Source organism: Macaca mulatta, chromosome 20, assembly GCF_049350105.2.
Source record: "Macaca mulatta isolate MMU2019108-1 chromosome 20, T2T-MMU8v2.0, whole genome shotgun sequence".
In the NCBI taxonomy this organism is placed as follows: Eukaryota; Metazoa; Chordata; class Mammalia; order Primates; family Cercopithecidae; genus Macaca; species Macaca mulatta.
The window spans coordinates 1,852,851-1,865,257 of record NC_133425.1 but is presented as its reverse complement, the minus strand read 5'-3'; the positions used below and the strand labels follow the sequence as shown (position 1 = coordinate 1,865,257).

At 61.1% G+C, this 12,407-nt stretch overlaps 2 protein-coding genes and 1 long non-coding RNA gene across 8 annotated transcripts; 2 read left to right on the top strand and 1 right to left on the bottom strand.

The window, feature by feature from the left end:
- The first annotated feature begins 2 nt into the window (after nucleotides 1-2).
- On the top strand, nucleotides 3-2,993 carry LOC144337776 (uncharacterized). Its single transcript, XR_013411281.1, has 3 exons — nucleotides 3-353; nucleotides 534-617; nucleotides 1,041-2,993. It is a non-coding gene; the product is annotated as an uncharacterized LOC144337776 (long non-coding RNA).
- On the bottom strand, nucleotides 792-6,483 carry MCRIP2 (MAPK regulated corepressor interacting protein 2). Of its 6 annotated transcripts, none has more exons than XM_077983474.1 (6): nucleotides 6,245-6,483; nucleotides 6,039-6,168; nucleotides 4,730-4,827; nucleotides 1,721-1,848; nucleotides 1,417-1,483; nucleotides 792-1,146 (listed from the first exon to the last, which is right to left on the bottom strand). In XM_077983474.1, exons 2-6 carry the CDS (start codon nucleotides 6,120-6,122, stop codon nucleotides 1,131-1,133), a joined length of 393 nt encoding a protein of 130 aa, XP_077839600.1. In that variant the 5' UTR covers nucleotides 6,123-6,168; nucleotides 6,245-6,483; the 3' UTR covers nucleotides 792-1,130.
- On the top strand, nucleotides 5,610-10,619 carry LOC114674435 (uncharacterized). Its single transcript, XM_077984985.1, has 3 exons — nucleotides 5,610-6,602; nucleotides 9,011-9,132; nucleotides 9,327-10,619. The coding sequence occupies exons 1-2, from the start codon at nucleotides 6,286-6,288 to the stop codon at nucleotides 9,096-9,098; spliced, it is 405 nt and encodes a 134-aa protein (XP_077841111.1). The 5' UTR covers nucleotides 5,610-6,285; the 3' UTR covers nucleotides 9,099-9,132; nucleotides 9,327-10,619.
- The last annotated feature ends 1,788 nt before the right edge of the window (nucleotides 10,620-12,407 follow it).

Here is a 12,407-nt window from a genome sequence, read left to right as displayed (position 1 = left end):
GTGACTTCCCCCTTGTAAGCACCCCGCTGACGTCGGCAGCCTCCAGGGTTGCTCCGGCAGCTGACCCCGCTGCCCTATGCCCCGCGGGCCTCCCAAGGCAGCCCCCTGTTAGCCCGACCGGCTTCGAAGCCCGGGAAGGTTGCGGACCCTCCCCCCTGCCCACCTGTCAGCGCCTCGGCCGGGGCTCCTGCCGCGTGCAAGCAGCAAGGCGAGGTCGCACGGAGGCCTGGCCATGCCACGGACAGCCGGGCCTCACCCTGCCGCTCTCTCGCCGTCCGGAGGCCCCTGGTCCACACCTGGGTACCCTGGGTCCTGACTCAGGTGGGCTGGGTCACCCCAGCTCATCAGGGAAGGTAGTGCCGGCGCCCGCGGAGTGCCTGGTTCCCGTGCTCGTCCTGGCAGGTTCCCCACGCACTCCTTCGCTCAGTGTCCCGCGGCCGGGCCCGCGGATTCAGAATGGGGCCTGGCGTTCTGAGACATAGCCCCAATCCTGGTGGTGGGGGGAGTTGGTCAGGACCTTTTCATGTCTTTAGGCCTTGAGTCTCGGCTCTGGTCCCAGTCAACGCCAACGGGAGAGGAAGGAGGTGCAAAGTGGGGTACACAGACTTCCAAGCAAGGTGAGCTGGCCAACGTTCCTCCCACCTGTCAGAGGGCAGCTGGGTGAGAAGCCAAGGGCCTGAGGGGACAGGGCTACAAGGGGAGTTTGTGCTGGGCCTGGTGTCCCGGGCTGCGGACTGGAACTGGACATGAGGACTCCCTTACACCCTCCCAAGTCAAAGACACTCCAAAAAGGCAGTTTCTCGACTTTATTAGCCTGGAGCTCCTCCCCACCAGCCCCAGGGGCCGGTCGCTGGTCCCTGGGCACAGTGAGCAGGGCTGAGGTCAGATGGGTTCGGCCCCTGGCCATGGCAGCTTGGTTGGGACAGCCGGGCCAAGGGAACAACAGGTGCAAAAGTCCAAATGCTGGCACTTCAGGTGTGGCCGGCACCCAGCCAGGCGCGGTGGGTGCGTGGGGCATCATGCTTCTCTCCTGGCCACAGGTCGGCTGTGCAGCAGCGCCCTCTCCCAGCAGCCACTAGGAACAGCTGGTGATTCTCGCCAGGAACTGTTGTGCCCACCACTCGTCCAGGTCAATGGGCACGAAGTCTGTGGGCAGAGAACGCTGGGCAGTGATGCTGCCTCCCAGGCTGGCCAGCATCTCTCCCCTGGAGCTAACCACAAGCCACTCACCCGGACTCTGAGTGCAGCAGGCGCCGGGAAGAAGTAGTTTCTGCACAAGAGTCCCCTCCCTCATCCCCTGGGGTGGGAACCTGGCAGGGCCTGGGTCAGGATCAGAGGGACTGGGGGGTTTCTCCTGGGGGGACAGGGTTGGGGGGCTCACTCTGCAGCCGGGGATTGGGGGTCCTCTCCACGTACTGCACAGGCCTTGGCCTGCCCTCACCGGCTGGGCCACCATCCAGCTGCTGCTGCACCTGCTGCCAGGCTGTGGGAGGAGGGCAGTCGGGCTGAGCCAGGTCCCAGGCACCCCATCGCCCACCCAGGGCCTGATGGTCACCCTGGACTCCAGCCCCACACAGGGCTGGTCACAGGACACAAGGGCAGAGTGCCAAGGAAAAGCACAGCCCTGCAGCGGCTGGGGGTCAGCTTGAAGTGGGGCCATCCCGGGTCCACGTTACTGCACCCAGCAGCCTGGGCCGCACCCTCTGGCCCCGCTCGCTACCTTCGGACACAAAGCGGACATTCTCCTCGTGGGCCAGTGTGTAGGTCTCCTGGGTCCCCTCGAGGGATGGGGACGTGGAGGGGGCCCGCCGGCCATTCACACGATTGAACACAAGCCTTGGCCCTGGACTGCAGGAAGGGAGGAGACGGACATGGTTGGTGCCCGTCCCAGGCCCGGTGCTGCCTGGCAGAACTCAGGAGCAGCCCCGGGCCAGCCCACTGTCCCCAGACCCGGCCAGCCTAAGTACTTCCTGAACCCCAGAGAGCAGCCACCTGCAGCAGCCAGTGGCCCAGGCCTCTCTCTTGCAGGCCCCAAGTCATCGGCAGCTCAGCTTACACCTGCAGCCCTCTGCCCTGAGGGAAGTGAGTGACTGTAGGGTGGGGGCCTCAGTCTTGGTGTCCCAGACCCCTGGTCAGGCCCCACTCCGTGCCCCTCCAAGGGTCTTGCAGGTGCCCGTGCTGCCACCTGCATCCCATCAGCAGCCCAGATTCTGACCTGAGCCATGACCCGGTCCATGACCATGTCTCTCTGCCCCAAACCCCCACTCTGGGTGCGATTCTAGGCCACATTCTCACCCCACAGAAGCGCCTCCATCTCCATGATGTTTCCCTCCGTGGACGGATGGACCTGGACGGGAACGAGGGGCTTCTGCCCTCTCCCTGGCTGCCCCCAGGTCCCATGGGATGAGCACTGGGTGCTGGGATAGGCAATCCCTGAGTGGGGAGAGTGACTATAACCCTCACTCACTCCCCACCAGCCCGAGACAAGGGGCGATGCCAAATGAGATGGCTCCCGCAGTGCCGCACGCAACATCTAGCAGGTCCCTGGGCCCGTCCAGGCCAGCAGGGCCTAGGGCAGGGATGGGCGGCCCCAGCTGGCCAAGCCCTGAGCACACAAAGCCCGGCACAGGGCTGTGGAGGGAATGGGGCCGCACCTACAGCCGGAGGTGGGAGCCGGGAGTCCTGGGCTGCGCCTGCTCCGCCAGGCACTCGCGGTCCCGGCCGGCCTGCTTGCCTTCCTGGGCTCAGGTGCCCCAGCGCCGCTCTCGGTTCCTCCTCAGCTGAGAGGGGCACTAAAATAAAGAGGAGCGTCTTGAGGGGCGCAGGGTCCCGCCGGCCCCAGGGCTGGCAGGGTCTGGTGGCCGCAGAGGATCTTAAAACGTGCAGTTGGTGGAGATGGGACAGGGGCAGGGGCACCGGCACCTCCCAGGCCTGCCCGCTGCCTGAGTTTCTGCACAAACCAGAGGAAATAAAGTTTGTCCACTTGGAAAGCCCTCTTGCCTGCAACCCACTCCCATCTTGGAAAGCCAAAATCTCCAAGAAAGCTTGGCGGTTGGATTATCAATGTCTAAGAAGAGAAGAACATTGCCAGGGGCTGTGAATCGCAGGGCGGAGGTGGCGGCCCTCGGGCTGAGATGGGCCCCGGGAGGCAGGCACCGCCCCAGGGGCTCTGGTTATGTAAGGCTGCGGCTCTCTGGGGGAAAGGGCACCCACCCAGCGTGCACCTGTGGACCACTGCCAACCTCTCCCACTTCCAGGGACACTGCTCCGGGCAAACTTCAGCCCAGGGAGCTGAAGGCTGTGGAGTGTATCCTTTCATCTCCCCTCCACAGTTCACCCTTTTTTCAGCCCATGAAGCTGGGCTTGGGAGAGAATCCACCTGAGCACACCACATGCTGAGTGGGGGCAACGCTAGGATATCATCGCAAATCCAACAACAGAGTCCACAGCCCTGACCTAGTACAGCCCCCAAGCCAACCCCCCAGCCTGCCCTCACTGGGCCTCAGACCCCCCCGTCTCTCGCAGGCTGCCCCTTCTCGCCCTGTGGGGTTCATCCCATTGTCCCTTCCTGTGGCAGTCCCCATGCCCTCCATCTGCCCTGGGGTCAGGTGACCACATGGCCCCATTTCATCTCCTCAATGACTTATATCACCTTAGTTTATCTTACTGCCTCCCGACCCGTCTCCCACCAGGAGAAAGAACTTTTCAAAGGTGTATCTGGGCAGGGCCTGGTGGCTTATGTCTGTAATCCTAGCACTTTGGGAGGCTGAGGAGGGCGGATCGCCTGAGGTCAGGAGTTCAAGACCAGCCTAGCCAACATGGTGAAACTCCATCTCTACTAAAAATACTAAAAATTAGCGAAGCATGGTAGCGGGCACCTGTAATACCAGCTACCCGGGAGGCTGGGGTTGCACTTGAAACCTGGAGGGGGAGGTTGCAGTGAGCCGAGATCACGCCACTGCACTCCAGCCTGGTGACAGAGCGAGACTCCGTCTCAAAAACAAACAAAGGTGTATCTGGCCTGTCACCGTCATGGGCAGTGCCCAGACCCGTACCTGGCAGGAACCAGAGCCAGCACACGTCGTGGATGACAAGACTTGACCCTCCGGGTGCACCAGAGGAGACGCGCAGGGACCCCGACACCCTCCTCCTGCGCCCAGTCAGTGAGGGATGAGGAGTAGCGAAAAGCAGCAAGGAGAAAAAAAGGCAGGGCAGGGCCAGGCACAGTGGCCCACGCCTATAACCCCAACGCTTCCACAGGCCAAGGCGGGAGGATTGCTCGAGCCCAGGAATTGAATACTAGCCTGGGCAACATAGTGAGACCCATCTGCATAAGATTTAACAATTCACCAGGTGTGGTGCTCGCCTATCGTCCCAGCTACCCAAGAAGTTGAGAGGTGGGAAGATCACTCGTACCTGGGAGGTTGAGGCTGCAGTGAGCCATGACTGCACCACTGCACCCCCCGGCCTGGGTGACAGAACAAGACCTTGTCTCAGAAAGAAAAAAATAAAATGAGGCAGGGAGATGGGTGGCAGCGTGGGGTGGGGTGGTTCAGAGGGAAGGGGGTTGGTTGGCCAGGCACGGTGGCTCACACCTATAATCCCAGCACTTTGGGAGGCCGAGATGGGCGCATCACTGGAGGTTGGGAGTTCGAGACCAGCCTGACCAACATGGAGAAACCTTGACTCTACTAAAAATACAAGATTAGCTGGGTGTGGTGGCACGTGCCTGTAATCCCAGCTACTCAGGAGGCTGAGGCAGGAGAATCGCTTGAACCTGGGAGGCGGAGGTTGCGGTGAGTGGAGATCCTGCCATTGCACTCCAGCCTGGACAACAAGAGCGAAACTCCATTTCAAAAAAAAAAAAAAAGACAGAGGGAAGGTGGTTGCCCCAAGAAGGTGCAGGAGCAGGGTGGGGGCTTCATGCAGAGGTCCCACTGCTGCCAGAAGCTCCCAGCACTGGGGCCTGGGGGTGGGGAGGTGGGTGACCCCAGGGAGCAGAGGGCAGCACACACCCTGCCCTGCCCAGGGCTCCTCCAGCCCTGCCGCACATGGGTTGAAGTCCACTCAACTCCCACATGTCTCACTGGCTGACAGAGGACCTCAGATGGGGACTTTAATAGAACAGGCCGGGTGCGGTGGCTCACACCTGTAATCCCAGCACTTTGGGGGGCCGAGGCGGGCAGATCACGAGGTCAGGAGATCGAGACCATCCTGGCCAACATGGTGAAATACAAAAATACAAATTAGCTGGGCATGGTGGCAGGCGCCTGTAGTCCCAACTACTCAGGAGGCTGAGGGAGGAGAATCGCTTGAACCCGGGAGGCAGAGGTTGCAGTGAGCTGAGATCGCACCACGGCACGCCAGCCTGGGCGACAGAGCAAGACTCAGTCTCCAAAAAAAAAAAGAGAGACAACAGCCAGTGGGCCTGGTGTTGCCCACTGGGACCCTTGAGGTTCCAAGGGGAGGCCACAGTGGCTGGACTGAGGCGCCTGTGGTCTTGGGAGGGCACTGGGTTAGGAAAGGCAGAAGCAACCACAGGGGAGGAGGCCCCATTGCCCCTGGGTGTCTGGGGTGAAGGCCGGAGGAGGGCAGAGGCCCTGCCCGACGGAAGCACACGCACGTCTCCCCCACTGAGCTCTGCAAGGGCAGAGCCGGGAGACCTTGAGGAGCAGCGCCCGGAGCTCTCCGCGAACGGTGGCCTGGGCCTGCTGCACGTCAGGGTTCCAGCCGCCGCCCAAGGTCGCTCGAAGCGCCGGCCTCGGCCGATGGAGGCCCCCGCGACCCAAGAGCGGGCCGGCTTTTTCCCCGCTGGGGGCCCGGGCCCGGCCAGGTGAGGCGGAAGCGCGAGGCGCACGCCCGCGGGCGCGTAGTGGGCAGGACCCGCGCACCCCCAGCCGCCTGAGCGCTCGCCGCGCTCGCCCCGCCCGCAGCACGTGGCCGGACCTCACTAACATTTCCCCCAAGGTCACCCTCCGCGCCAGGGCGGCCGGCGGGGGAGGGGAAGCCGGGCCGGGCCGGGGCCGCTCGCGTCTCACCTCGACAGGGGCCAAGGTCCCGGCGGCTGCGCGAAGGGCTGCGCCCGCGGGGGCTGCGAAGTCGGCGGCGCGGGCTGCCGGCATTTCAGGAGCTCGCCGAGCCGGCCCTCCACCTGCTGCTGCGTGGGACCTGCGGGAACCGGAGGGCGGTCAGCTGCCGCCGCGCCCTGCCCCGTCCCCGTCCCCGTTCCCCGGCCCGTGCGCACCTGTGCGGCGCTGCGCGACCAGCTTGCTGGGCCCCTTGGTGATGGTGTACATGGCGCGCCGCTTCCACACCACCGCCGGCCCCCGGCCAGATCCGGCCCCTGCGCCCGGGCTCGCACTTAACGGACGGCGGGCGCTGCGGGGAGGGGGCGGGCCCGTCACACGCCCCCGGCCCTTAAAGGGCCCGCACGGGCTCGGGCCAACCCCGGGACACGCGGCGGAGGCAGCGCTCGGGCCCTTTGGGAAGCTGGCAGGCGGGGGCGGAGCCGGCAGCAACCCCGCCCCAGCCCCCGGCGGCGCGAGGCCAAGGCGGACGAAGCGCCCTGCGGCCCGGGAAAGGCCTTGCTGCCTGGAGGCTAGGTGAGTCCCGGGGCACCGGACTCAGACTGCTGGCGGCAGGTCCCAAGGGCCCTGCGGGGTCAGCCGCGATGTGCGAGCAGGGTCCTGGGAGCCCCAGGGCCCACCTTTGACAGGCGTTGGAGGAAAACCTGTGCTGGGGGTCCCGGTGCTGAGGGGCCCTGTGCTAGAGGATCCCTGTGCTGGGATTCCTGTGCTGGGGGGATTCCTGTGCTGGGGGGATTCCTGTGCTGCGGGTCTCTGTACTGGGGGCTCTGTGCTGGAGGTGTCTGTGCAAGGGGGCTTTGCTGGGGGGTTCTACACTGGGAGGCTCTGTTGGGCATCTGCTGGGGAGCTCTGTGTTGGGGGCTCTGTGCTGGGGGACTCTGCTGGGGCGCTCTGTACTGGGGGACTCTGCTGGGGGCGTCTGTGCTTGGGGGCTCTGTGCTGGGGAGCTCTGTGTTGGGGACTGTGCTGGGGAGCTCTGTGTTGGGGACTGTGCTGGGGGGCTCTGTTTTCGGGGCGTCTGTGCTGGAGGGCTATATGCTGGGGAACTCTGTGTTGGGAGCTCTGTGCTGGGGGAGTCTGTGCTGGGCTGCTTTGCGCAGAGGCTGTAGGCAAGCCTCTTGGGGAGCCTCAGCCAAGATGCCTGCAGAGGCCTGAGCCAGTGTGAAGGGTCACCCTTGGCTTGGGTCTTGGGACTGGATCTAAGAAGAGGAAAAGGGAATCATCCCCCTGGACTTGCGTAGAGACATGATGCCCTGGGAGTCTCCCACCCCAGGAGTCAGAACCCTGGCTGCACTCTGCCCCACGTCCTGGCCCCCACGCTGAGGTGCCTCTTCGGCCCTTGTAGCTCCTGTACCCGCCCCACAGATGCGAGAATGTAGCAGGCCAGGTCTCACTAACACAGGCCTCCCTAACATAACAATTATTTCAATGCGGAGTGGTTAAATATTAAAAGCTAAGCTGTGCAGGAGCAGTGGCTTACACCTGTAATCCCAGCACTTTGGGAGGCCCAGGCAGGTGGATCACCTAAGGTCAGGAGTTCGAGACCAGCCTGGCCAATTTAGTGAAACCCCATCTCTACTAAAAACAAACAAAAAACAATTAGCCGCGCATGGTTGTGGGCACCCATAATCCCAGCTACTCCAGAGGCTGAGGCAGGAGAATCACTTGAACCTGGGAGACAGAGGTTGCAGTGAGCCGAGATCATGCCACTGCACTCCAGCCTGGGCAAAAGAGTGAGACTCCATCTCAAAAAAAAAAAAAAAGAAAAAGAAAAGAAAAATGCCGGGTGTGGTGGCGCGCACCTGTAGTCCCAGCTACTCGGGAGGCTGAGACAGGAGAATCACTTGAACCTGGGAGGCGGAGGTTGCAGTGAGCCAAGATCACATCTGCACTCCAGCCTGGGTGACAGAGCAAGACTCCGTCTCTAAAGAAAAAAAGCCAGCGCCCTTCCTCAAAGGCTGGAATGTAACAAAAGCCCACCAAGAGTTGTGCCCAGTCCTCCTCTGGGCCTTGAAGCATGACAAGATAATGAAGAAATTCTTTTTTCTTTTTTTCTTTTTTTTTGAGACGGAGTCTCGCTCTGTCGCCCAGGCTGGAGTGCACTGGTGCAATCTCGGCTCACTGCAAGCTTCCCCTCCCAGATTCATGCCATTCTCCTGCCTCAGCCTCCTGAGTAGCTGGAACTACAGGCGCCCGCCACCACGCCTGGCTAATTTTTTGTATTTTTAGTAGAGACGGGGTTTCACCTTGTTAGCCAAGATGGTCTCGATCTGCTGACCTCGTGATCCGCCCACCTCGGCCTCCCAAAGTGCTGGGATTACAGGTGTGAGCCACTGCGCGTGGCCAGGAATTCTTAATAGGACCCATTTAGGATTAAACAAGTTTATTGGGGGTCTGAAGAAACTCTCCAGGCCTCCACAGACAAGTTTATTGGGAGCCCGAAGGAACTCTCCAAACCTTCATGATTTCGCAGCAGACAAGATTAAGTCAGTTTACTGAGGTTCCAGAGGAAGGTCTTCAGAACTCAGACCTTAATTATAGATTAAAAGAAGTTAATCACTTGGCCGGGCTCGGTGGCTCACGCCTGCAATCCCAGCACTTTGGGAGGCCAAGGTGGGCGGATCACGAGGTCAGGAGATAGAGACCATATTGGCTAACACAGTGAAACCCCGTCTCTACTAAAAATAGTGAGCCGAGATCACACCGCTGCACTCCAGCCTGGGCGACAGGGCAAGGCTCCGTCTCCAAAAAAAAATTAAAAAGTTCAACACTTGTGTCTTTAGATGAATGCATACTTACACATAGACATGCAGCTTGAAAGGTACATAACCTCTGGAAAACTTTGTAATTTGAGTTGGTGGCGGGAATTTCCAGGCCTTCTGCCTGTAACTGGTTGCAGAAATAAAAACCCTCTTCCTCCCCAGTTTACTAGAGCACGAGAAACAGCAGCCCGACTCTCGGTTTGGTCCAGCAACAAGAGGAGACTCTGCCTGTGCCAGTGTCAGGGCCTGAGGTGTCCAGTGGCCCCCACATTCTCCGAGGAGAGGTCAGGGATGCTGTGGCTGAAATCGGCGCTGTGGCGGGTGGGCGGCGGGGCCCAGAGTCTTTGTCTAAATCTCCAGGCGAGGAACATGCACCACATGGAGGGGTGAGGGGACGCTCTTGGTGGTGGGGGTGTCAGCCCGAGGAGCCCCCACCCCATGCACTGGCCCTGCTTCTCTTCTCTTCTGGGAGCTCCAGGCTTACTGGGAAGCCCTCAAGGCAGCTTCTGACCCAGATGGCCCTTGGCCCTGCACCCGTCCTCAGCATGGCTGAAGAGCTGAAGGAGAGAGGTTTCCATCCCCAGCTGCCTTCTCTGCAGGGCTGGGCCAGGCCTGTGGCCCTGAGGGCAGAGGAGCTGGCGAGCCACATTCAGGGAGGCCAAGCCTGACATGTCCCCTAGGAAGGACTCCTCGCGGACTGCCTCTTTTCTGCCTGCTGCCCCCACCTTCCCCACTCCCCCACTTCCCCTCCCCCCACCAGCACCAGGCAGTGTGTCCTTCAAGGAAGGCCAGTGTGATCCCCCGCCATCTGTGCAGCCTGTGTCCTGCCCAGGCTTCTCCCAGTGGCCTTCAGCACAATCACACACAGGCCAGGGAGGCAGGACAGGGTGCTGGGGCCCCTGTGGCCTGAGGGCATGTGATCCTTCGGAAAACCTGGCAGCAAGGAGCAGCTGGGTTAGAGTGAGGGCAGTGCTGGGGAGGGAAGCTCCATGTGGGGAAGGGCATAACCCGAGCTCACACAGGCTCCCGAGGGTGGCCCCCCACCCTTGGGGCCCACTGCAGGCGGCAAGGACAAGCTGGACTGGCCCAGAGCCCAGCAGCCCTAGCCTTTGCTTCAGCCAGGAGGCCCAAACATCCAGCCCCAACAATAGGCCACATCTGAGGTCAAAGCTTGGGTCCAGCAGCCCTCATAAGGGCTCCCTGGGAGGAGCAGTGGGCAAAAAGGGATGGGGGCAGGAGGCGAGGCCAGGGGTCCTCAGGGCAGCAGGGAGCCGAGGGAGCTGAAGAAGGCAGAATGCCAGATGGTGAGGGCCGGCAGCTGAAGTCCTTGGCACCTGCCCAGGGGTGGGCTGGTCTGCCCCAGAGGGGCCCTCCTGGCCCCACTTGACCTGAGGACAGCTGGCAGGGCTCCCATGCTTACGTGGCATCCATGGGGCCTGGGCAGGGACCCGAGAGGTCAGGTCTGGATGTGCCCCCAGCTCAGCTGCAGGGGCCTGGGGCCAGTTGGAGTTGCACAGGAGCCCTCGCCAGCCCGGCACAGGCTGTGGCTCCTGGTGAGGTCAGCATCCCACCGTCTGGTCCTGCCTACCTTCCCCTGGACAGACACTGTCCTCGTTTGTGAAGCCCTCACAGAGGCCATGTTTCCGGTGGCAGGGGAGGGGGACAGGGCCTGGAGCAGGACAGCTGGATGGAAGGGGCCTCCCCCAGCATGCAGGGTCCTCACAGACCCCAATCATCCTAATAAAAAAGTACTTTTTTCCCTCTTGAAAAAGGTTCTAGTTATGATACTAAGATTTTATGTAAAAAGTGAACAAAGCTGAGGTTTTCGGTCATCCTCTGTCGGTTTTCCACATCTAAAACCCATGCCCTGACCCACCCAGACTTGAAGACAGGTTCCTTCAAGGCTCTAGCTCGGGTTCTGCCGAGGGAGGAGGCAACCACTGCCACCCCAGAAAAGGCTCTGGCTGGAGTCTGCCACTCAGTTTGTTTGGGACTGTTCAGCCTGTTCCCAGATCCAGTGGTGGCCCCCCAAAAATACATCCACCTGGAACATCAGAATGCAACCGTATTTGGAATGAATTTTTGCAAATATAATCAAGGCAAGGATTTTGAGATGAAATCATCTGGGGCCAGGCGTGGTGGCTCACGCCTGTAATCCCAGCACTTTGGGAGGCTGAGGTGGGCGGATCACCTGAGGTCAGGAGTTCGAGACCAGCCTGGCCAACACGGCGAAACCCGGTCTCTACTGAAAATACAAAAATTAGCTGGGCGTGGTGGCGGGCGCCTGTAATCTCAGCTACTTGGGAGGCTGTGGCAGGAGAATTGTTTGAACCTGGGAGGCAGAGGTTGCAGTGAGCCGAAATTGTGCCACTGCACTCCAGCCTGGGCAGCAGAGCGAGACTGTGTCTCAAAAAAAAAAAAAAACATCTGGGATGAGGGTGGGCCCTAAATCCAATCACAGGTGCCCTTGCAAGACAAAGGAGAGGGAGATTTGGGCACAGACACAGAGAGGACAAGGCTGCATAAAGACTGGAAGATTGGAGTGACGTGGTCACGAGCCCAGGATCACCTGGGGCCGCCAGATGCTAGAAGAGGCAGGAAGGACTTTCTTGCAGGGCCTTTGGAGGGAGCTGACACCTGTGTCTTGCGCTTCTGGTCTCCAGAACGATGAGGAAATAAGTCACCAAGCTCTGGGGTAATTTTCTACGGCAACCACCAAAACTCAGATGCCAAGGATAGTGGTGGGGGGTATGGAGACGGAAGGGGGCTGCAGAGGGCTTAGGAAGGACACTCAGGACCCCAGGGTGGGGTCCAGAGAATGGGGCACATGGCACTGGACCCCAGGAGAGGAGCTGGACCCTGCTGTTGGACCTGAATGCCATGGGCCTGGATTCCCAGGATAGCCTCTGAGGGTGTGAGGACAGGTGCGGGTGGGGCTGTGAGCCCTCCAGGCCCTCTGGCAGATGAGGCTGAGGAGCTAAGGCGCAACAGGATTTGCCCCTCCTTAGGCATCCCCGAGCACCTCCTGTAAGCCAGACCCCAAGACGGATGGGTCAGGCAGACTCCTGGAGCAGGAGGTGCAGCAAAGGGGTCCTATCCTTCCCAGGAGGACGTGTTCAGGGACTGGGCGTGAGCATCAAGGCCAAGGCCAGCAGGTGCTGCTGTGTGGGCAGGACCAGGACTCCATGTCCCTCCCAGCGTGGAATCCAGAGCCCGGGGTGCTCGCGGCACTGGTATTTTATCGCGTAGATAAACACACACTGGGAAGGGTGGCCTGTGTCACAGTCCCTTCCACCCAGGGAAAGGTAGGTTCTTCAAGAGGGGCTTTGGGGAGCCAAATTCAGTCTCAGGAGAGGCTGAGCGATAACCCAGCTTCTACAGCTTTGACCTCGGCTACCCAAGGGGGGACACCACCAGGAGTGGCAGGGACTGGGGGATCCTTCCAGGGAGCCATGTTTGGCATCCCGTGGGGATCCCAGACCCCTGCCAGCCACTGACACGCATCCATGACTTCCCAGAGAGTGTGTGCTCACATGTGGCCGCTGCAGCACACGCCTCC

What these genes read in the sequence shown, in the direction of transcription:
- LOC114674435 (XM_077984985.1), top strand. Translation starts at nt 6,286, where the DNA reads ATGGTGTACATGGCGCGCCGCTTCCACACCACCGCCGGCCCCCGGCCA. An exon ending in CCTTGCTGCCTGGAGGCTAG is followed by an intron (nt 6,603 to 9,010) that starts GTGAGTCCCGGG and finishes CTTCCTCCCCAG; the next exon opens with TTTACTAGAGCACGAGAAAC.
- MCRIP2 (XM_077983473.1), bottom strand. Translation starts at nt 6,296, where the DNA reads ATGTACACCATCACCAAGGGGCCCAGCAAGCTGGTCGCGCAGCGCCGC. An exon ending in GGTCGCGCAGCGCCGCACAG is followed by an intron (nt 6,169 to 6,244) that starts GTGCGCACGGGC and finishes CGGTTCCCGCAG; the next exon opens with GTCCCACGCAGCAGCAGGTG. An exon ending in GATGGAGGCGCTTCTGTGGG is followed by an intron (nt 1,849 to 2,295) that starts GTGAGAATGTGG and finishes CCCTTCCTGCAG; the next exon opens with TCCAGGGCCAAGGCTTGTGT.